The sequence below is a fragment of the Salmo salar genome, chromosome ssa09 (genome assembly GCF_905237065.1).
Source record: "Salmo salar chromosome ssa09, Ssal_v3.1, whole genome shotgun sequence".
Taxonomy (NCBI): Eukaryota; Metazoa; Chordata; class Actinopteri; order Salmoniformes; family Salmonidae; genus Salmo; species Salmo salar.
In genome coordinates, this window is record NC_059450.1 from 157,142,710 (window position 1) to 157,165,477 (window position 22,768).

Genomic DNA, 22,768 nt, shown 5'->3' on the forward strand with positions numbered 1-22,768 from the left:
TATGCATAGAGAATGATAGAGGCCTGTATGAACTATGCATAGAGAATGATAGAGGCCTGTATGAACTATGCATAGAGAATGATAGAAGCCTGTATGAACTATGCATAGAGAATGATAGAGGCCTGTATGAACTATGCATAGAGAATGATAGAGGCCTGTATGAACTATGCATAGAGAATGATAGAGGCCTGTATGAACTATGCATAGAGAATGATAGAGGCCTGTATGAACTATGCATAGAGAATGATAGAGGCCTGTATGAACTATGCATAGAGAATGATAGAAGCCTCTAGTGGCCAAAAGCATGGGCAGTGCCATTGAGGGCTTCCACCATTTTTAATGTAGTCAACTGGGTGGGATTTCCAACTTCATTGGCTGATCCCTCCTGGTGGCCATGTTGGAGTCATGTCCAACCGAGTCATCAGGAGGGATCAGCCAATCGTAAAGAAGAACATGTACAACTTCAAAATGGAGATAGAGAGCCTCAATGACACTGCCCATGCTGTCACAGACTCTATGACGGCACAGCTACAAAGATAGCCCCATAGAGATAGGGTGATTCTGTATTTATCTGATCTATTTGTTATTAATGGTTAACAATTAATATTGAACTAATAGTAAGACATTTCTGTCCTACTAGTGTCTGTGTTTGTTAAGGTCTCCACTCTAGTTCCCTGCAGCTAATCTGGACATATGGTCACCAGAGATGGCTTGAGCTGACAAAATGAGTTAAAGACTGAATTACATAGACAAGAATGTGTTTTACTAGAGATAGTTTAGGGGGTAGAACAATCCCTCATTGTCTCTAAAATCGTCCTTGCATCTGGGAAACTAAGCCAGGGTGGGGTTAAGACAACCCAGGTAAAGATAGGATGAACCCAGAGTGGATTATGATGCTTCTTGGTCTCCATGACTAAGCATTCTTAGTGTCAGCTATATAAAGAACTCTGCATTTGTGTAAAGGTTAGGTTACTCGGTCCAACACTCAAGGGTTATTATTATTGCAATAATTAATCAATATGAAATAAACAGATGATTGAAGAAATGACTGACTCTCTCTCTCTGTCTCTGTATGAATTTCCATGACAATAGCGAATAGCGAACTCATTTTCCTTATCCACCATCTTTATAAGCTGCATATGTTGCTTAGCTACCCATAGTCCTCGCTTCCGGTCAAACGCTACACCCTCTGACATTAGTTTCTTAAGGGTCAACGCTATTTACAATTCTTCAGATGTCTTTACCCTAAACCCCTACTGCTTAACTAAACCTTTTTACATTTCAACTTCAAATGGGGGTAAGATACATTGATATAGCACGGACGGTTTAGCACGGACGGTTTAGATAAGAGCAGCTGAAGAATTCACTTTGTCGTCGTCAAACAACATGATCATACGTTTTATTTTCCACAACAATTTAATAATTTTCTTCTAATTACAGAGAGTCACAACCTTCTCTCTGTACAGGTTCATTAATCTTTGCTCGTCTGTAGGGAAGAGAAAGAGTCAGAATCCTTACACACGGACTAAAACAACATCCTTTATATCAAAATCAAAAGCTTGTCCATCTTTACATGTCAAAAGAAGTTGAAATCAACAGCTTTCCAATAAAAATAAGCTTTTTTTTTTTATTTACGTGTAGTAAGCTAGTATAGAGGAGTAACACAAAGTAGAGAGGAGGTGAGTGGACATAAAACACAAGCATCATTGAAGGAAAATAAAAGAATTGGAATAGAATGTAACACTGCAAAAAAAAAAATCATTTAAAACCTTAACTAGGTTTATATCTGTATGGGCAATTTATTCATTTATAAATCATTGCTATGGTGCTTCTCTGTAATCTTGTCTTAAAATACTTTATAAATTACATTTTATTATCAATATTAGGTCTTTCCAAGGCCACTGTGTGAATAAATGTATTTCTAAAATCGGATTCAGCAGTCCAGCGTTCCTGAGGTGTCCCAAAGCAGGAAGAGTACAGAGTTTAAATCAAGGATATTCACCTTCCGATTGGCTCTGCACTTCGTAGTGTGCAGTCCACAGAACATTATGATTGGCTGGTTTCATTCTGAAGGCACTCTGCAGTAACTCTCCCACTACGGTACAAGTTAGTGTTCATTAGCGTCTGCAGTGGAACAGATCACCACAGATATCACTGCCGGTGGTACAGTTTTGCACCACGTTCAGCAGAACAGGAGAGGCTAGCTCTGTAAAACACCGACGGTGGACTAGCGTTGATGACTGATCAACACCGGGGTGACGAGAGGAGATACACTGCAAAGGCGAGATGAGCTTTCTGCTGTAAAAAAAAAAGGCACAAGAGTAAGGAGAAGAGCAGAAGCCAGGGTGTAGGGCCTGAGGCTACCAGGGTGTAGGGCCTGAGGCTACCAGGGTGCAGGGCCTGAGGCTACCAGGGTGCAGGGCCTGAGGCTACCAGGGTGTAGGGCCTGAGGCTACCGGGCCTGAGGCAACCAGGGTGTAGGGCCTGAGGCTACCAGGGTGCAGGGCCTGAGGCTACCAGGGTGCAGGGCCTGAGGCTACCGGGCCTGAGGCAACCAGGGTGTAGGGCCTGAGGCTGCCGGGCCTGAGGCAACCAGGGTGTAGGGCCTGAGGCTGCCGGGCCTGAGGCTACCAGGGTGAAGGGCCTGAGGCTACCAGGGTATAGGGCCTGAGGCAACCAGGGTGTAGGGCCTGAGGCTACCAGGGTGCAGGGCCTGAGGCTACCAGGGTGCCGGGCCTGAGCCAACCAGGGTGCCGGGCCTGAGCCAACCAGGGTGCCGGGCCTGAGCCAACCAGGGTGCCGGGCCTGAGCCAACCAGGGTGCCGGGCCTGAGCCAACCAGGGTGCCGGGCCTGAGCCAACCAGGCCCTGACACTAAACAGCACATTCAAAATATTTAAAGCTGAATGCTTAGTTTGTTATTTAAAAAATAAATAAAAAAATCAGCTGTGTAGTGTGAAAAACCAAAACATGCACCCCTTGTGGTCCAGAGGACTGAGTTTGGGAAACCCTGGGGAAGGGCTGTGACGGGTGGTACATTTTGTCAACTGGTAACTGTCATGGAAATAACTGCGGGTCTCACGCTAAACTGAGCGTTAATGAACATGAACACACTAAGCATCTCCGGGCCGACACGCCACTGAACCAGGACCATCGTTGTCGTGCTTCTATTGGAACGTCCACGTTTTAAAAAGTCTCATAAATCCGTTTAATATAATTTTTATATAATAATAATTATTATTATTTTGATATCATTCCCAAGTGATAATATTTTCACACATCAGACTATTTTCCGTTTAATTTGGTCTTTACAAATACTAAATAACGTGTGTGAAATGAGTTCTGATTTTTAGAATGGGCCGTTATCAGAATGGGCCGTTATCATAGCCCATTCATCGTCTGAACGGGCAATTTTTGTTTAATAAAAAAAAAAGTCATCTGTATGCATGTATTCAACGGCGAATGGAGGACGCTTTTCCCTTTTCATGACAGCCAGGTACGCTACTCTGGTTGTAAGGCAAAGCAATGTGCTTAAATATTAGGAAAGTTGAGAAATAAATATAGTAGGCCTCGCCTATAGAAAGTTGATAGGATCCTCCTCTTTTTAATAGAGGCCATCAAAACGGTTTTCTCACGCAATTGCATAGCTTAGGCTGTAGAAATGTTGCCCCAACAGAGCACATATTTAACTCCATGCATCAATCAGCTATGAGGAGCTGGCTCTCGCTGGCTCTAGCTGGCTCTCGCTGGCTCTAGCTGGCTCTCGCTGGCTCTAGCTGGCTCTCGCTGGCTCTAGCTGGCTCTCGCTGGCTCTAGCTGGCTCTCGCTGGCTCTAGCTGGCTCTCGCTGCTCAACAGGTGATCCTATTAAGCTCAAACTCTGAATGCCAGGGCTCTCAGGAAGTGTTTGATTTGATTCTCCACTGTATTTGCATTGAGTGATTACAGGGACAATAGAGCGCCGAGCACCAATTACCTCGACTCATGTGGGATTTGACTGCTGGGGAGGTGGTAATACACAGTCGCCTTAACAGCCCTAGGTGTGGATGAGGTTTGGGTCTGAGGGGGGGTTTAGGGGGTCTGAGGGGGGTATGGGGGTATAGGGGGTCTGAGGGGGGTCTGAGGGGGGATATAGGGGGTCTGAGGGGGGGTTTAGGGGGTCTGAGGGGGGGTTTAGGGGGTCTGAGGGGGGGTTTAGGGGGTGTTTAGGGGGTCTGGGGGGGGGTCTAGTGACATCAAGACCATTAACGCAGGTCACTCTCATCTTCCTCTATGGTCTTCTTGATGCGGAGGAGCATAGTTGTCAGCCACTGGTCCAACCTGGAGATAGTGTCATATTCCTTCACCTGAGAGAGAGATGGAGGAGGAGGGGAGATGGAGACAGATAGACAGAGAGGAAGAGTGATGAGAAGACGGATGGGGAGGGAGAGAGGCGAGACGGATGGGGAGGGAGAGAGGCGGAGACGGATGGGGAGGGAGAGAGGCGGAGACGGATGGGGAGGGAGAGAGGCGAGACGGATGGGGAGGGAGAGAGGCGAGACGGATGGGGAGGGAGAGAGGCGGAGACGGATGGGGAGGGAGAGAGACGAGACGGATGGGGAGGGAGAGAGGCGGAGACGGATGGGGAGGGAGAGAGGCGGAGACGGATGGGGAGGGAGAGAGGCGGAGACGGATGGGGAGGGAGAGAGGCGGAGACGGATGGGGAGGGAGAGAGGCGAGACGGATGGGGAGGGAGAGCGGCGAGACGGATGGGGAGGGAGAGAGACGGAGACGGATGGGGAGGGAGAGAGGCGGAGACGGATGGGGAGGGAGAGAGGCGGAGACGGATGGGGAGGGAGAGAGGCGGAGACGGATGGGGAGGGAGAGAGGCGGAGACGGATGGGGAGGGAGAGAGGCGGAGACGGATGGGGAGGGAGAGAGGTGAGACGGATGGGGAGGGAGAGAGGCGGAGACGGATGGGGAGGGAGAGAGGCGGAGACGGATGGGGAGGGAGAGAGGCGGAGACGGATGGGGAGGGAGAGAGGCGGAGACGGATGGGGAGGGAGAGAGGCGAGACGGATGGGGAGGGAGAGAGACGAGACGGATGGGGAGGGAGAGAGGCGGAGACGGATGGGGAGGGAGAGAGGCGGAGACGGATGGGGAGGGAGAGAGGCGGAGACGGATGGGGAGGGAGAGAGGCGAGACGGATGGGGAGGGAGAGAGGCGAGACGGATGGGGAGGGAGAGAGGCGAGACGGATGGGGAGGGAGAGAGGCGAGACGGATGGGGAGGGAGAGAGACGAGACGGATGGGGAGGGAGAGAGGCGGAGACGGATGGGGGAGGGAGAGAGGCGGAGACGGATGGGGAGGGAGAGAGGCGGAGACGGATGGGGAGGGAGAGAGGCGAGACGGATGGGGAGGGAGAGAGGTGAGACGGATGGGGAGGGAGAGAGGTGAGACGGATGGGGAGGGAGAGAGGCGAGACGGATGGGGAGGGAGAGAGGCGAGACGGATGGGGAGGGAGAGAGGCGAGACGGATGGGGAGGGAGAGAGGTGAGACGGATGGGGAGGGAGAGAGGCGAGACGGATGGGGAGGGAGAGAGGTGAGACGGATGGGGAGGGAGAGAGGCGAGACGGATGGGGAGGGAGAGAGGTGAGACGGATGGGGAGGGAGAGAGGCGAGACGGATGGGGAGGGAGAGAGGCGGAGACGGATGGGGAGGGAGAGAGGTGAGACGGATGGGGAGGGAGAGAGGTGAGACGGATGGGGAGGGAGAGAGGCGAGACAAGAAAACAAGTTAACTTCCAGTTTCTAGTAATTGATATCAGTTTCTTGTTCAAAATGATTCCAGTTTTAGCTCATGTCGGACTTCCTCTGTGAGTTCCAGTTTTAGCTCATGTCAGACTTCCTCTGTGAGTTCCAGTTTTAGCTCATGTCGGACTTCCTCTGTGAGTTCCAGTTTTAGCTCATGTCGGACTTCCTTAGTGACGGTTCAGCGTTTGCTATCTTTTCATGACATCAGTAAAATGACTTCCTCATTCACAAATAAAGACAAAACAAGACTTTGAGAGTACTACTCACCGCATCAGTATATACATCAACATTCTGTTCCTCACACGCATCTAGAAGTTTCTGCAGAGAATTAAAGACATTTATTGTATTAGAAAACATATATTTTGGAGTTGAAAGGCTTAGAGAAAAGAGAAAAAAGTTGAATCCGCTTGGTAAAGATGAAGGGGTTAGAAAAGACTAAGCGGAGGCCATATCAGAAACAACCTACTTCCTTACCTTCAGCAGTTTACATTCACGAGAATCTGAGAAGGCAGGGAACATTTCTTCATACTTCTGCAAGGCCAGCTAGATAGCAGGAGATAGAGCAGTTTAGTCAGACAGGAAACCTAGAAACCTCATGGAGGATTTCAAAACAGACAGAAGTCAGTTTTAGGGCTTACTTTGGCATTGAGCATGTCCACACAGAAATGGCAGAGAGCTGCCTTGAAGAAGTAGTCCTTAGCGCTGTACTTTAGCAGTGTGCTGTCCATCGCATTGGTCCCAACCTTAAAAAAAAATAAAAATAACACACACACACAGACCGAAACAGGATTGTTAACAGTCGATAACAATTACAAGGAACTGCCTCCTGCAACAGTGTTTAGTCAGCCGTCACCTGTTCATAGATCTCTATGGCCTTCTGGTACTGCTCCAGCTGAGCTGCATAGACAGCCACCTTCAGAAGGCACTTGTTGGCAGAGCTGAGAGGACAAGAGAGAGAGAGAGAGAGAGAGAGAGAGAGAGAGAGAGAGAGAGAGAGAGAGACAGAGACAGAGAGAGAGAGAGAGGACAAGAGAGAGAGAGAGAGAGAGAGAGGACAAGAGAGAGAGAGAGAGAGAGAGAGGACAAGAGAGAGAGAGAGAGAGGACAAGAGAGAGAGAGAGAGAAAGGACAAGAGAGAGAGAGAGAGAAAGGACAAGAGAGAGAGAGAAAGGACAAGAGAGAGAGAGAGAGAGAGAGAGAGAGAGAGAGAAAGGACAAGAGAGAGAAAGGACAAGAGAGAGAGAGAGAGAGAGAAAGAGAGAGAAAGGACAAGAGAGAGAAAGGACAAGAGAGAGAGAGAGAGAGAGAAATTATGACAACCAGTCACAAAAAAAATACTGTCAAATCAAACAGGGTCTGATTCAGCAGGACAGAACCCAAATCAAACAGGGTCTCAATAAACTCACGTGGGCTCGCAGTAAGGGGTCATGTGGGGTCACGTGGGCTCGCAGTAAGGGGTCACGCCGGCTCGCAGTAAGGGGTCACGCCGGCTCGCAGTAAGGGGTCACGCCGGCTCGCAGTAAGGGGTCACATTAAGGGGTCACATTAAGGGGCCACAGTAAGGGGTCACGCCGGCTCGCAGTAAGGGGTCACGCCGGCTCGCAGTAAGGGGTCACGCCGGCTCGCAGTAAGGGGTCACGCCGGCTCGCAGTAAGGGGTCACAGTAAGGGGCCACAGTAAGGGGTCACAGTAAGGGGCCACAGTAAGGGGTCACAGGGTCACGCCGGCTCTATTCATTACATTTCTGTCTCCATAGCTCCCACCATAGATATAAACCCCATAGAGCTGATGTTTGGACCAGCGGTAGAAGCCGCTGACCCCGGGACACGTATGTCAGAGTGGGTTGGAATCCGGGCCACTGCCCTTTGACCCCACCAACACTATTCCAGCTCTTTAATGAAGCCAGCCGGTTAAGGAGTGGTAATGCACTACTCACCAGAAAATGGATATATTGTCTACGGTTCCTACCTTGTGGACTCTTCTCCTTTGTAGTAGTCTGCCGCCTGTTCATAGTGAGCTATAGCCTGCAGACAGACACAACATTTAGACACACCTGACCTTCACACTCCCCCCCTCACGCCTGACCCTCACAGTCACCACCCCTTCACACCTGACCCTCACAGCCCCCCCTCACAGTCCCCCCCCTCTCACAGTCCCCCCCCCACACGCCTGACCCTCACAGTCACCACCCCTTCACACCTGACCCTCACAGCCCCCCCTCTCACAGTCCCCCTCCCCCACCACACGCCTGACCCTCACAGTCCCCCCCACACGCCTGACCCTCACAGTCCCCCCTCACAGTCCCCACCCTCACCCTCACAGTCCCCCCCACACGCCTGACCCTCACAGTCCCCACCCTCACGCCTGACCCTCACAGTCCCCCCCACAGTCCCCACCCTCACGCCTGACCCTCACAGTCCCCCCCACACGCCTGACCCTCACAGTCCCCCCCACACAGTCCCCACCCTCACGCCTGACCCTCACAGTCCCCCCCCACACGCCTGACCCTCACAGTCCCCCCCCACACAGTCCCCACCCTCACGCCTGACCCTCACAGTCCCCCCACAGTCCCCACCCTCACGCCTGACCCTCACAGTCCCCCCCACACGCCTGACCCTCACAGTCCCCCCCACACAGTCCCCACCCTCACGCCTGACCCTCACAGTTCCCCCCCCCAACACAACATTCAGATACACCCGACCAACGGTTTAATAATCAATTTGAATTGAATCACTTTTAGACAGCATCCTTACATTACATTACATTACTTACAAACAGGGTTCTTTTTATTAATATTTTTTTTAAATATATTTTCTTTTACCTTTAACGTCAGTTATGTAAAACAACGTTTAAACTTTTGATTTTTTTCAGATTCACATGTTATATAGCTTAGCCCCTACTTTTTTTTTACATAATCTGAGGTTTTTTGTGTTGTACCTCCATTGGTTGAAACACAACATGCTCTTGATTACAGAGTGGGAATCATTTCATTAATAAAAACTACCACTTTGTGTCATTAGCAAATATAATGGTGTTGGAGCAGTCATGGATCAACAAGGAGTATAGGGGGGGACGAAGTACGCACCCCTGAGGGCCCCCCGTTGGACTGTGAGGGTCAGGTGTGAGGGGGGGACTGTGAGGGTCAGGTGTGAGGGGGGGACTGTGAGGGTCAGGTGTGAGGGGGGACTGTGAGGGTCAGGTGTGAGGGGGGACTGTGAGGGTCAGGTGTGAGGGGGGGACTGTGAGGGTCAGGTGTGAGGGGGGGACTGTGGGTCAGGTGTGAGGGGGGACTGTGAGGGGGGGACTGTGAGGGTCAGGTGTGAGGGGGGGACTGTGAGGGTCAGGTGTGAGGGGGGACTGTGAGGGTCAGGTGTGAGGGGGGACTGTGAGGGTCAGGTGTGAGGGGGGGACTGTGAGGGGGGACTGTGAGGGTCAGGTGTGAGGGGGGGACTGTGAGGGTCAGGTGTGAGGGGGGGGGGACTGTGAGGGTCAGGTGTGAGGGGGGGACTGTGAGGGGGGGACTGTGAGGGTCAGGTGTGAGGGGGGGGCTGTGAGGGTCATGTTGAGGACCAACGTGGCAGAGGTGTTGCCTACCCTCACCACCTGGGGTTGCGGCCCGTCAGGAAGTCCAGGATCCAGTTGTATAATATGTATGGAAGATTTAATTCAAATTAAAAAAATAAAACGGTGCTGTGAAAAAGTGAAGTCACCCTCAGACAAGCATCTGGAAAGATACATCTGAACCAGACGAGTTCTTCCTGGTACACCCGGCTATGGATGCAAATGTGCTTTTATATCTGACCACATGAACCACAGCTTTATTCATAGGGGGTTGATTCTCCCAGTCTAGTTCAGAGCTATACAGGACAGTAGTGACTATCCCAGGCTAGCTGGAGGACTGATACAGGCCGTGTCCTCCTCAATCCCTAAATAAATGCCCTACTTTAGACCAGGGCCCATAGGTCTGACCGTATCGATGTCCACCAGCTCCGTCTCGTAGATCTCTGCGATGGAGATGTGATGTTTGGCTGCGATGGTGAACCGTCCCTAATGGGGGGACGGGGGGGGGGGGGAACAGAGGAAGCAGAAAGAGGAGGGGGCAAACAGGAAGTAGAAAGAGGAGCAGGAAAACAGGAAGTAGAAAGAGGAGCAGGAAAACAGGGGAAGCAGAAAGAGGAGCAGGAAAACAGGAAGTAGAAAGAGAGCAGGAAAACAGAGGAAGCAGAAAGAGGAGCAGGAAAACAGGGGAAGCAGAAAGAGGAGGGAGAAAACAGGAAGTAGAAAGAGGAGCAGGAAAACAGGAAGTAGAAAGAGGAGCAGGGAAACAGAGGAAGCAGAAAGAGGAGCAGGAAAACAGAGGAAGCAGAAAGAGGAGCAGGAAAACAGGAAGTAGAAAGAGGAGCAGGCAAACAGGAAGTAGAAAGAGGAGCAGGGAAACAGAGGAAGCAGAAAGAGGAGGGGGAAAACAGGAAGTAGAAAGAGGAGCAGGCAAACAGGAAGTAGAAAGAGGAGCAGGGAAACAGAGGAAGCAGAAAGAGGAGCAGGAAAACAGGAAGTAGAAAGAGGAGCAGGAAAACAGAGGAAGCAGAAAGAGGAGCAGGAAAACAGGAAGTAGAAAGAGGAGCAGGAAAACAGAGGAAGTAGAAAGAGGAGCAGGAAAACAGGAAGTAGAAAGAGGAGCAGGAAAACAGAGGAAGCAGAAAGAGGAGCAGGAAAACAGGAAGCAGAAAGAGGAGCAGGAAAACAGAGGAAGCAGAAAGAGGAGCAGGAAAACAGGGGAAGCAGAAAGAGGAGCAGGAAAACAGGGGAAGCAGAAAGAGGAGCAGGAAAACAGGAAGTAGAAAGAGGAGCAGGAAAACAGGAAGTAGAAAGAGGAGCAGGAAAACAGGAAGCAGAAAGAGGAGCAGGAAAACAGAGGAAGCAGAAAGAGGAGCAGGAAAACAGGAAGCAGAAAGAGGAGCAGGAAAACAGGAAGTAGAAAGAGGAGCAGGAAAACAGGAAGTAGAAAGAGGAGCAGGAAAACAGGAAGTAGAAAGGGGAAAACAAAAAGAAGGATGAGAGAAGCAACAGAACACCAGACAAGCTCATATCAGCTCTCTGTTACTGGTGAAATACTTCAGATACACGCTGCCCATTGTTTTAGTGTGTTGAACCAATAGGTACAGTCGAAGAGGAGGGTATCAGGCCTCTATCCATACGAACACTTCTCACCATGTCTGTGTAGATCTCGATGGCTCGGTTCAGACAGTTGATAGCCTCTGTAGAGAGGATACAAATCAGATGCATTAACAACTCACAGAGACCCTTTAAATTCACTCTGATCTGCAGGAAAATACCAAGGTAATGTTTCACTTCTTTGGAGAAACATTACCTGTTATTTTTAGCGTTTGGTTGAGTGTCTACAGTGGTAGGAGGATGGGGGATAATGTTTAATTTGTTGGGGGGGGGAACATTAACCAAACGCTGAAAGAACAGTTGAGTGTCAACAGTGGTCGGGTAAAGACAGCTCTAATATGGGAGGAGGCAATGGTTGTAAAGTCCATGGTGAGATACAGAGACAGAGACACAGAGAGACAGAGACACAGAGAGAGAGACAGAGAGAGAGAGAGACAGAGAGAGAGACAGAGACAGAGAGACAGAGAGACAGAGAGACAGAGAGAGAGAGACAGAGAGAGAGAGAGAGACAGAGAGACAGAGAGACAGAGAGACAGAGAGACAGAGATACAGAGAGAGACAGAGAGAGACAGAGAGAGACAGAGAGAGACAGAGAGAGACAGAGAGAGACAGAGAGATACAGAGAGATACAGAGAGACAGAGAGAGACAGAGAGAGACAGAGATACAGAGAGAGACAGAGAGAGACAGAGATACAGAGAGAGACAGAGAGAGACAGAGATACAGAGAGAGAGACAGACAGGAACAGAGAGAGAGACAGAGAGAGAGAGAGAGAGGGGAATACCTTGTGGGTCAGCTTTTTTGAAGGCGTTTCCAGCGTCTATGAAGTTTGTAGCAGCATCGTGTTTACTCTGCATCTGCAGGTGGAGCCGGGCCGCCTGGGAGAACGCATTACCTGCAGCTGAAAAGACAGCCGTATTATCCATCTATCACAATACAGCCCTATTACCCTACTATCACAACCATCTATCACAATACAGCCCTATTACCCTACTATCACAACCAACTATCACAATACAGCCATATTATCCATCTATCACAATACAGCCGTATTATCCACCTATCACAATACAGCCATATTATCCATCTATCACAACACAGCCGTATTATCCATCTATCACAATACAGCCGTATTATCCATCTATCACAACCAACTATCACAATACAGCCGTATTATCCATCTATCACAACCAACTATCACAATACAGCCATATTATCCATCTATCAGAATACAGCCGTATTATCCATCTATCACAATACAGCCGTATTATCCATCTATCACAACCAACTATCACAATACAGCCCTATTACCCTACTATCACAACCAACTATCACAATACAGCCATATTATCCATCTATCACAATACAGCCGTATTATCCACCTATCACAATACAGCCATATTATCCATCTATCACAATACAGCCATATTATCCATCTATCAGAATACAGCCGTATTATCCATCTATCACAATACAGCCGTATTATCCATCTATCACAATACAGCCGTATTATCCATCTATCACAACCAACTATCACAATACAGCCATATTATCCATCTATCACAACCAACTATCACAATACAGCCATATTATCCATCTATCAGAATACAGCCGTATTATCCATCTATCACAATACAGCCGTATTATCCACCTATCACAATACAGCCATATTATCCATCTATCACAACACAGCCGTATTATCCATCTATCACAATACAGCCGTATTATCCATCTATCACAACCAACTATCACAATACAGCCATATTATCCATCTATCACAACCAACTATCACAATACAGCCATATTATCCATCTATCAGAATACAGCCGTATTATCCATCTATCACAATACAGCCATATTATCCATCTATCACAACCAACTATCGCAATACAGCCATATTATCCATCTATCGCAATACAGCCATATTATCCATCTATCACAATACAGCCATATTATCCATCTATCACAACCAACTATCGCAATACAGCCATAGTATCCTACTATCGCAATACAGCCATAGTATCCTACTATCGCAATACAGCCATAGTATCCTACTATCGCAATACAGCCATAGTATCCTACTATCGCAATACAGCCATAGTATCCTACTATCGCAATACAGCCATAGTATCCTACTATCGCAATACAGCCATAGTATCCTACTATCGCAATACAGCCATAGTATCCTACTATCGCAATACAGCCATAGTATCCTACTATCGCAATACAGCCATAGTATCCTACTATCACAATACAGCCATAGTATCCTACTATCGCAATACAGCCATATTATCCTACTATCACAACCAACTATCACAATACAGCCATATTATCCTACTATCACAATACAGACATATTATCCATCTATCGCAATACAGCCATATTATCCTACTATCACAATACAGCCATATTATCCTACTATCACAACCAACTATCACAATACAGCCATATTATCCTACTATCACAATACAGCCATATTATCCATCTATCACAATACAAGCCGTATTATCCTACTATCACAATACAGACAAAGTGCATTCGGAAAGTATTCACACCACTTGACTTTTTTCCACATTTTGTTACATTACAACCTTATATAACGAATTAAAACTAAATTCCTCATCAATCTACACACAATAATGACAAAGTGAAAACAGGTTTAGAAATGTATTACAAATAAAAAAATACCTTATTTACATAAGTATTCAGACCCTTTGCTATGAGACTCAAAATTGATCTCAGGTGCATCATGTTTCCATTGATCATCCTTGAGATGTTTCTACAACTTGATTGGAGTCCACCTGTGGTAAATTCAATTGATTGGACATGATTTAAAAAGGTACACACCTGTCTATATAAGGTCCCACAGTTGACAGTGCATGTCGACGCAAAAACCAAGCCATGAGGTCGAAGGAATTGTCCGTAGAGCTTCGATACAGGATTGTGTCGAGGCACAGATCTGGGGAAGGGTACCAAAACATTTCTGCAGCATTGAAGGTCCCCAAGAACACAGTGGCCTCCATCATTATTAAATGGAAGAAGTTTGGAACAACCAAGACTCTTCCTAGAGCTGGCCGCCCGGCCAAACTGAGCAATCAGGGGAGAAGGGCCTTGGTCAGGGAGGTGACCAAGAACCCGATGGTCACTCTGACAGAGTTCCTCTGGAGATGGGAGAACCTTCCAGAAGGACAACCATCTCTGCAGCACTCCACCAACCAGGCCTTTATGGTAGAGTGGCCAGACGGAAGCCACTCCTCAGTAAAAGGCACCTAAAAGACTCTCAGACCATGAGAAACAAGATTCTCTGGTCTGATGAAACCAAGATTGAACTATTTGGCCTGAATGCCAAGCATCACGTCTGGAGGAAACCTGGTAGCATCATGTTGTGGGGATGTTTTTCCAAAGGTAGGGACTGGGAGACAAGTCAGATCGAGGCAAAGATGAACAGAGAACACAGCCAAGACAACGCAAGGGTGGCTTCAGGACAAGTCTCTGAATGTCCTTGAGTGGCCCAGCCAGAGCCTGGACCTGAACCTGATCCAACATCTCTAGAGAGACCTGAAAATAGCTGTACAGCGACGCCCCCCATCCAACCTGACAGAGCTTGAGAGGATCTGCAGAGAAGAATGGGAGAAACTCCCCAAATACAGGTGTTGCCAAGCTTGTAGCGTCATACCCAAGAAGACTCAAGGCTGTAATCGCTGCCAAAGGTTCTTCAACAAAGTACGGAGTAAAGGGTCTGAATACTTACGTAAAAATTATGGGGTATTGTGTGTAGATTGAGGGGGGGGGGAAAAACAATTCAATCAATTTTAGAATTAGGCTGCAATGTAACAAATTTGGGAAAAGCCAAGGGGTCTGAATACTTTGAATGCACTGTATCCACTATCACAACGCAGCCATAACACTGAAAACGTGCTAAAATACTGCCATACCACTTGAAGATCCTTCTTTGGCACCAAAATCGACGTTGTCGTTAAAACTAGCAGCACTCACACATTCTGCACTACGACGGAGCTACGGCGAGGCGACGCCCGTTCTCTCCTCACCAGCATCTCTTATCCGAATTCAAATCGTGCAGCCCCCTAGAAGTAGTTCATTTTCAAGTTTAGAAGAAGTGACTGCTAAAAACGCTAACTCCTTTTCGTATAAAGTGGTAGCATAGCTAGCATAAATAAATAAAATTGGGGTGGTGGTAGTCAGTCATTTTTAACTGCAGTTGATTGGTGACGATGACACCCATACATGCATTATATTCTGATTGGTACCTCAACACAGTGTATTTTACACTGAGACAATAACCTAAATGTAGGCTAATTTTGCTGGCGGCGGCGGGGGATGGCAGTGAGGAGATTCCTAATCTTTCCAACACGCGTTTCATTCCCGTTGTTTTGGTGGAATTCCATTGGCCTCATTACAGCATCTATATGGATAAAAGAAAAGCTGTGTTCTCACCAAAAGGGTTTTATATGGATGCAGTCTATCACAGTGCCATCCGTTTTGTCACCAACGCCCCCATATACTACCCACCACTGCGACCTGTTATGCTCTCGTTGGCTGGCCCTCGCTTCATATTCGTCGCCAAACCCACTGGCTCCAGGTCATCTACAAGTATTTGCTAGGTAAAGCCCCGCCCCGCCTTGTCTCAGCTCACTGGTCACCATAGCAGCACCCACCCGTAGCACGCGCTCCAGCAGGTATATCTCACTGGTCACCATAGCAGCACCCACCCGTAGCACGCGCTCCAGCAGGTATATCTCACTGGTCACCATAGCAGCACCCACCCGTAGCACGCGCTCCAGCAGGTATATCTCACTGGTCACCATAGCAGCACCCACCCGTAGCACGCGCTCCAGCAGGTATATCTCACTGGTCACCATAGCAGCACCCACCCGTAGCACGCGCTCCAGCAGGTATATCTCACTGGTCACCATAGCAGCACCCACCCGTAGCACGCGCTCCAGCAGGTATATCTCACTGGTCACCATAGCAGCACCCACCCGTAGCACGCGCTCCAGCAGGTATATCTCACTGGTCACCATAGCAGCACCCACCCGTAGCACGCGCTCCAGCAGGTATATCTCACTGGTCACCATAGCAGCACCCACCCGTAGCACGCGCTCCAGCAGGTATATCTCACTGGTCACCATAGCAGCACCCACCCGTAGCACGCGCTCCAGCAGGTATATCTCACTGGTCACCATAGCAGCACCCACCCGTAGCACGCGCTCCAGCAGGTATATCTCACTGGTCACCATAGCAGCACCCACCCGTAGCACGCGCTCCAGCAGGTATATCTCACTGGTCACCATAGCAGCACCCACCCGTAGCACGCGCTCCAGCAGGTATATCTCACTGGTCACCATAGCAGCACCCACCCGTAGCACGCGCTCCAGCAGGTATATCTCACTGGTCACCATAGCAGCACCCACCCGTAGCACGCGCTCCAGCAGGTATATCTCACTGGTCACCATAGCAGCACCCACCCGTAGCACGCGCTCCAGCAGGTATATCTCACTGGTCACCATAGCAGCACCCACCCGTAGCACGCGCTCCAGCAGGTATATCTCACTGGTCACCATAGCAGCACCCACCCGTAGCACGCGCTCCAGCAGGTATATCTCACTGGTCACCATAGCAGCACCCACCCGTAGCACGCGCTCCAGCAGGTATATCTCACTGGTCACCATAGCAGCACCCACCCGTAGCACGCGCTCCAGCAGGTCTGGCCACCTTTCCTTCCTGTTCAGTATGCAAATCTACCTAAAAAATGACCCATTTAAATTCTAGTTGTGCTGTGTGTGCGTGTTTGGTCGTTGAACTTGGTGACATGGAAACCCCACCCCCTTGATCCTGCTACAAAGGCTACAAGACAGTGTTCTCCATGGCTACAAGACAGTGTTCTCCATGGCTACAAGACAGTGTTCTCCATGGCTACAAGACAGTGTTCTCCATGGCTACAAGACAGTGTTCTCCATGGCTACAAGACAGTGTTCTCCATGGCTACAAGACAGTGTTCTCCATGGCTACAAGACAGTGTTCTCCATGGCTACAAGACAGTGTTCTCCATGGCTACAAGACAGTGTTCTCCATGGCTACAAGACAGTGTTCTCCATGGCTACAAGACAGTGTTCTCCATGGCTACAAGACAGTGTTCTCCATGGTTACAAGACAGTGTTCTCCATGGTTACAAGACAGTGTTCTCCATGGTTACAAGACAGTGTTCTCCATGGTTACAAGACAGTGTTCTCCATGGTTACAAGACAGTGTTCTCCATGGTTACAAGACAGTGTTCCCCCCACACCTGTTCTCCATGGTTACAAGACAGTGTTCTATATGGTTACAAGACAGTGTTCTCACCACACCAGTTCTATATGGTTACAAGACAGTGTTCTCCATGGTTACAAGACAGTGTTCTCCATGGTTACAAGACAGTGTTCTATATGGTTACAAGACAGTGTTCCCCCCACACCTGTTCTCCATGGTTACAAGACAGTGTTCTATATGGTTACAAGACAGTGTTCTCACCACACCTGTTCTATATGGTTACAAGACAGTGTTCTATATGGTTACAAGACAGTGTTCTCACCACACCAGTTCTATATGGTTACAAGACAGTGTTCTCACCACACCAGTTCTATATGGTTACAAGACAGTGTTCTCACCACACCAGTTCTATATGGTTACAAGACAGTGTTCTCACCACACCTGTTCTATATGGTTACAAGACAGTGTTCCCCCCACACCTGTTCTATATGGTTACAAGACAGTGTTCTATATGGTTACAAGACAGTGTTCTCACCACACCAGTTCTATATGGTTACAAGACAGTGTTCTATATGGTTACAAGACAGTGTTCTCACCACACCAGTTCTTTGCCATCTTGTACATGTTGGCTGCCCTGGCGTACATATCACAGGCCTCCTCCATCTTGGATGAGCCACTGCATCAACAGAAGAAGAGTAGCAGTGAGCCAGTGGCACTAAACAGGTGCTATCATCAGGACTAGTAACACAAGTGTAGGCTTTAAAATATTTAAAATATTGTCAAGTATATCACTGACTGTATTGGCACAAACAAAAAAAAAACTACTGTCAGAATAGCAGATGAAATGTGTGCATGAGATGAGACAATTACCATTAGACCTGTTAACTAAATCAACCCGTGGCAGTCACATGATTGAGAAACGTGACGGAGTAAACAGTCAGCGTTGCTGTTTACAATAAAGTGTGAAGACAAAATGGCGTTCAGTAGTGAATCGGGGAACAGAATGTAACAACCAGACCGTAACATAGACAGACATTTTGAAATCAGCTGATGATGGACAGGCTGTGAAGTTATTTAACGATAGTAGAATATTATGCTGGCTGCACAAATCGGAGACTATTTTATTTATTTATTTTCGTTTCAAAATAAAAAAAAAAGAGTCCACATGTAAAGACTTCCTAACTTTGGGAATATCACATATTTTTGCAGTGTAGCACTGGGGGGGGGGGGGGGGGGGGTAATTTAATGCCTTTTTGTTTTGCATATTGTATTATTACATTTTACATATTTTTTTATTTTTTTTTAGTCATTTAGCAGACGCTCTTATCCAGAGCGACTTACAGTAGTGAATGCATACATTTCATACAATTTCATACATTTTTTTTGCTGGCCCCCCGTGGGAATCGAACCCACAACCCTGGCGTTGCAAACACCATGCTCTACCACCTGAGCTACAGGGAAGGCTATTCATACCAGCGTTTCTTTGAAAGTTTACACAAATACTGGTATGCTGAAAGCTAATTGTGTAGGACAGGCTATATTGAAAATAAATGTACATTTTATTTTAAATTACTCAATAGAGTCTGCAAAACTTAAATGGGTCTCTTGAGCTGGGCAACTGGTTTAATACAGAGTACTGATGACTCCTTATTCCACCCACTGCACTGCAATACAGGGTACATGGGAAACGTATTGGCTTGTAGAGAGAACATTTCTACCCGTCTCAGCTAAAGTGGGGTGGGAAATACTCAGTAGGGTCTCTACTAACCAAGTATGGATCGTTTTGGAGAGGGACTGTGTCGCACGGCTTGCTGCTGGCTTTTCACTCCACCCTCTCCATAACCCCCCTCATGCAATACACTGTACATGGGACAGCCATCATGGGACAGCCATCATGGGACAGCCATCATGGGACAGCCATCATATTGGCTTGTAGAGCGAGAACCTTTAGTTCTGGGCACATTTGGTGTAACCTCTCTGCTGTCACAAAACAGACTATGTAATTCCTGACTCTCCAAAAAAATAACAAATAATAATACACAAGGGACATTAACAGACTATTCCTTAAGGATGTACTGTTCCACCGTTTCTTCTGGTAAAAATACCAGATAGAAAGACTTCTTCAGAAGTTATTGGAACCGTCTAAGGTAAAGCCCAGACTTGATTTTGATACTTGAGTGCAGTCGATATAGCAGAGCTTGTCATGTAGTGTGTTCGATATCAATTAATGAGCAATTAACTGAAAATGCAATAATACTAGAGAATTCTAAAGATGTGTTTGTTATATCTGCAGGATAGATTCTACCTCTTCTTTAAACAGCCCTCTGCTGGCCTGTCTACTGTACCTTCACAAGTAATATAAGGAACATGGATTACATTAAAGCTTGACAACTGAAAGCTATTAGCAGTATTACATGTTTTACAAATCTACTTGTTTTCTTGTGATGCTTGCAGTGTGAAATTAATGATTTGACGCCTCTTTCTCAAATATGACTTGTTTCAACACTTCGTTTTATATTACCCTGGTTATACATGGCTTTCCTGCAACGACTGCAATTTGGGGAGTTTAAAGTGTAAATGTGGAGGAGAACATTGGATAATAAAATGTTCAGGTAGCGTTTCCTTCACAAAATAATTTATAATGTCACACATATCGCTGTGTTGAGGAAATGGCTGTGTAGTCTGTCCTGTTTTCACTGCATGCCAACTGTGGAATGACTTTGCTGAATTGCTGATTTGGACTCGTACGTTTTTTTTTTTGCTTTAAGTAATCTTCTGTGACATTCTTTGAAAAGTGGATATTTTCTTCAGAAATGTCAAAAACAGGAAAGGCTTTACCCTCAAGATGATTGGGGAAATAGTTACATGTTGGAATACCGGAACTCATTACATTTTTTTCATAAAACTATATAACTCCTGCTGGGTCCTCAATGTTTGTAGGTGATATAGAGATGATGGTTATCAGCCGTAATAATTAAGAGTCAAATATAAGACGGGTTCACTGGTGTCCTTTTTTTTGCTGTTTATCCCTGAATGACAGATTCCTGAGCTCAATCAGTAGGTCAACCTCTCATTGCCAACTGCTGGAAGATCATTAAAGTGAGATGGGGATACAGGATTTCACATTACAATGGTGACTTTTCATCTTCCACGAGAAACAGGAAGTTCAAGAATATCTGGAGATCTGGTCCAAATGGTTGGTCTGCTGAGCACTGCTGCACATTTACTGCTTGTCACTTTGTAATAATTTGCTTTAAAATAACATCAAGCCTTTTATGTTTAGAAGTGGAACGCTAAACATTGACGTTTCTAAAAGGACAAGTAATAATCACTTGTATTTTCTCACAAATTACAATTTGGAGAGATGGGCTGCGCGGCAGCGTAGCCTAGTGGTTAGAGCGTTGGACTAGTAACCAAAAGGTTGCAAGATCGAACCCCCGAGTTGACAAGGTACAAAATCTGTTGTTCTGCCCCTGAACAAGGCAGTTTAACCCGCTGTTCCTAGGCCGTCATTGTGAATAAGAATTTGTTCTTAACTGACTTGCTTGGTTTAAATAAAAGGTTTTTAAAAAAGATAAATCCATGAATCAATCCAAGAGGCCAACTTTTGGATTAAATTGTGACCAAGCTGTGTTTAAGAAAGTTGTTGGAAGGCTATGTATAATTAGGGTGATATAAACCTATAGCGGGGAAGAAATTGTATGAAATGTATGCATTCACTACTGTAAGTCGCTCTGGATAAGAGCGTCTGCTAAATGACTAAAATGTAAAATGTAAATAGCAACATGATTTTACGAGGATACTAGCTCAACAATTTTCTTTGTGGGTCAGACCACTAGCTCAACAAATTTCTTTGTGGGTCAGACCATGCAATTGACCTGATGCATTTTTTGGGCACATGTCAAGGCTGGCCTTGTGAACAAGTATAGATCATCATCATTATGTTAATCTAGGTTAACAGGTATGCCAGTGCATCATTGTGTCTTTTGTTGACATCTCTCTACAAGCCAATATGAGGGTTATCCCATGTACAGTGTATTGCATTAGGAGCTATGTAGGTCGTGGAGAACAACATGCTGCTGGGTGACAGTCCCCCCCCTCCAAAACTAACCCTATTTGGTTAGTAGAGACCCTGCTGAGTATTTCCAACCCACTTCAGCTGAGACAGGTAGAAATGTTCTCTACAGTCCAATATTCCAGTATCACTGTCTTTAAAAAAAAAAATTAGCCTTAGAAGAAATCTAAGCATCTTTCCTATTTGTTTTCATAAAAAAAAATACTTAAGATTTTCCTCTTTTTTTTTTGCACGATAAAAGTGGATATTGATTAAAATTCCAATATCTTTTTGAACGAGTTATCCACAATGCAGAGTTTTATTTTAAACATGTCGTCATTACCGTACCAACGGTGACGTCATCGTTCGTACTGCTAGGCAGAATACCAGTAAACAAGGAGCCAAATAATAAAATAGAAATAAATATACGTTTGCTTTACTTTTTACTCTCATGTGTTACCAGCTAATATAGAAATAAAACTTAGTCCACGTCAACAAAAAAAAAAAACGCCTAATTTCAACAGTTTGAGTATTTTTTTTGTTGTTTTGTCCAACAGGCTAAAGTTAGCTAGTTAAATTACTTTGTTGACTTGTTGACTAGCTAAGCTAACTGCTGTTAGCTGGATGAGGAAATTGCACTTAACGTTAGTAGACCAATACTAGATTACTTTTTTTTCTTCGACAAAAACAAACGTTAAATTGTAGTTGGTAACTAATAGCTAACAGTTAAGATAATTAGCAAACAGTACCTATAACTTTACTCACTGTACCATTTGCGATTATTAGCTTAAGTACCGGGGCTAGCTAGCTAGCTAGCTGGAATGCTCACCCAAACAACGCCCCAAAAAACGACTGAGACGATTTCAGTTTCTTTTCAGCCTCAGCAATCAGAGCCGAGGCTTCCTTCTCTTTTCCAGAGTTGTCCATGTTTGTAACAACTAGGTAGGTATACTTTAGATATTTAGTAAAACAGCAGTTCTCTTCTTTTTTTTTTCTTCTTCGTATTCTTCTTCTGTGGATAGTTTTTTTTTTTATGGTAGTAGGAAACCAACTTTAAGGTGTAGCACCGCCACCAACTGGACTGGGGTGTAGACCAGAGACAGGGACGGTTTAACTCCTAAACAATATTCTTGTCTCGCTAAGGAAACGAAATACATAATTAAATACTACATTCCCTGGTGATTTCTACCAGCAGTTCACTTAATCCGAGGCTGTTAAGTTTACTCTCATTACTCCACAAATCTAATAACAATCGCTCCCTTTCCCTCACATATTTCTGGCGCTGAAATAGAACTTGTTCCACTGTCTCCATCTCCTCCTGACAATGATCACGCCTCCCAGTCGGATGTTTCACCACCAATTTAACTGTACTATTGAGCTTTGTGTGTCACAGTTTCAACCTTGTGATTACACTTTCCTTCCTTCTCTCTCGGCTTGATGACCGCCCGACCCCCAACCTTTTCCTGAATCTTATTAAGGTGTCT

At 46.5% G+C, this 22,768-nt stretch overlaps 1 protein-coding gene across 1 annotated transcript; it reads right to left on the bottom strand.

The window, feature by feature from the left end:
- Positions 1–1,377: 1,377 nt before the first annotated feature.
- napab (N-ethylmaleimide-sensitive factor attachment protein, alpha b) lies at positions 1,378–22,331 on the bottom strand. The gene is made up of 11 exons (XM_045724900.1): positions 22,114–22,331; positions 17,827–17,906; positions 11,748–11,864; positions 11,002–11,048; positions 9,760–9,837; positions 7,759–7,814; positions 6,644–6,728; positions 6,429–6,533; positions 6,265–6,333; positions 6,058–6,108; positions 1,378–4,344 (listed from the first exon to the last, which is right to left on the bottom strand). The coding sequence occupies exons 1-11, from the start codon at positions 22,209–22,211 to the stop codon at positions 4,243–4,245; spliced, it is 888 nt and encodes a 295-aa protein (XP_045580856.1). The 5' UTR covers positions 22,212–22,331; the 3' UTR covers positions 1,378–4,242.
- Positions 22,332–22,768: the final 437 nt, after the last annotated feature.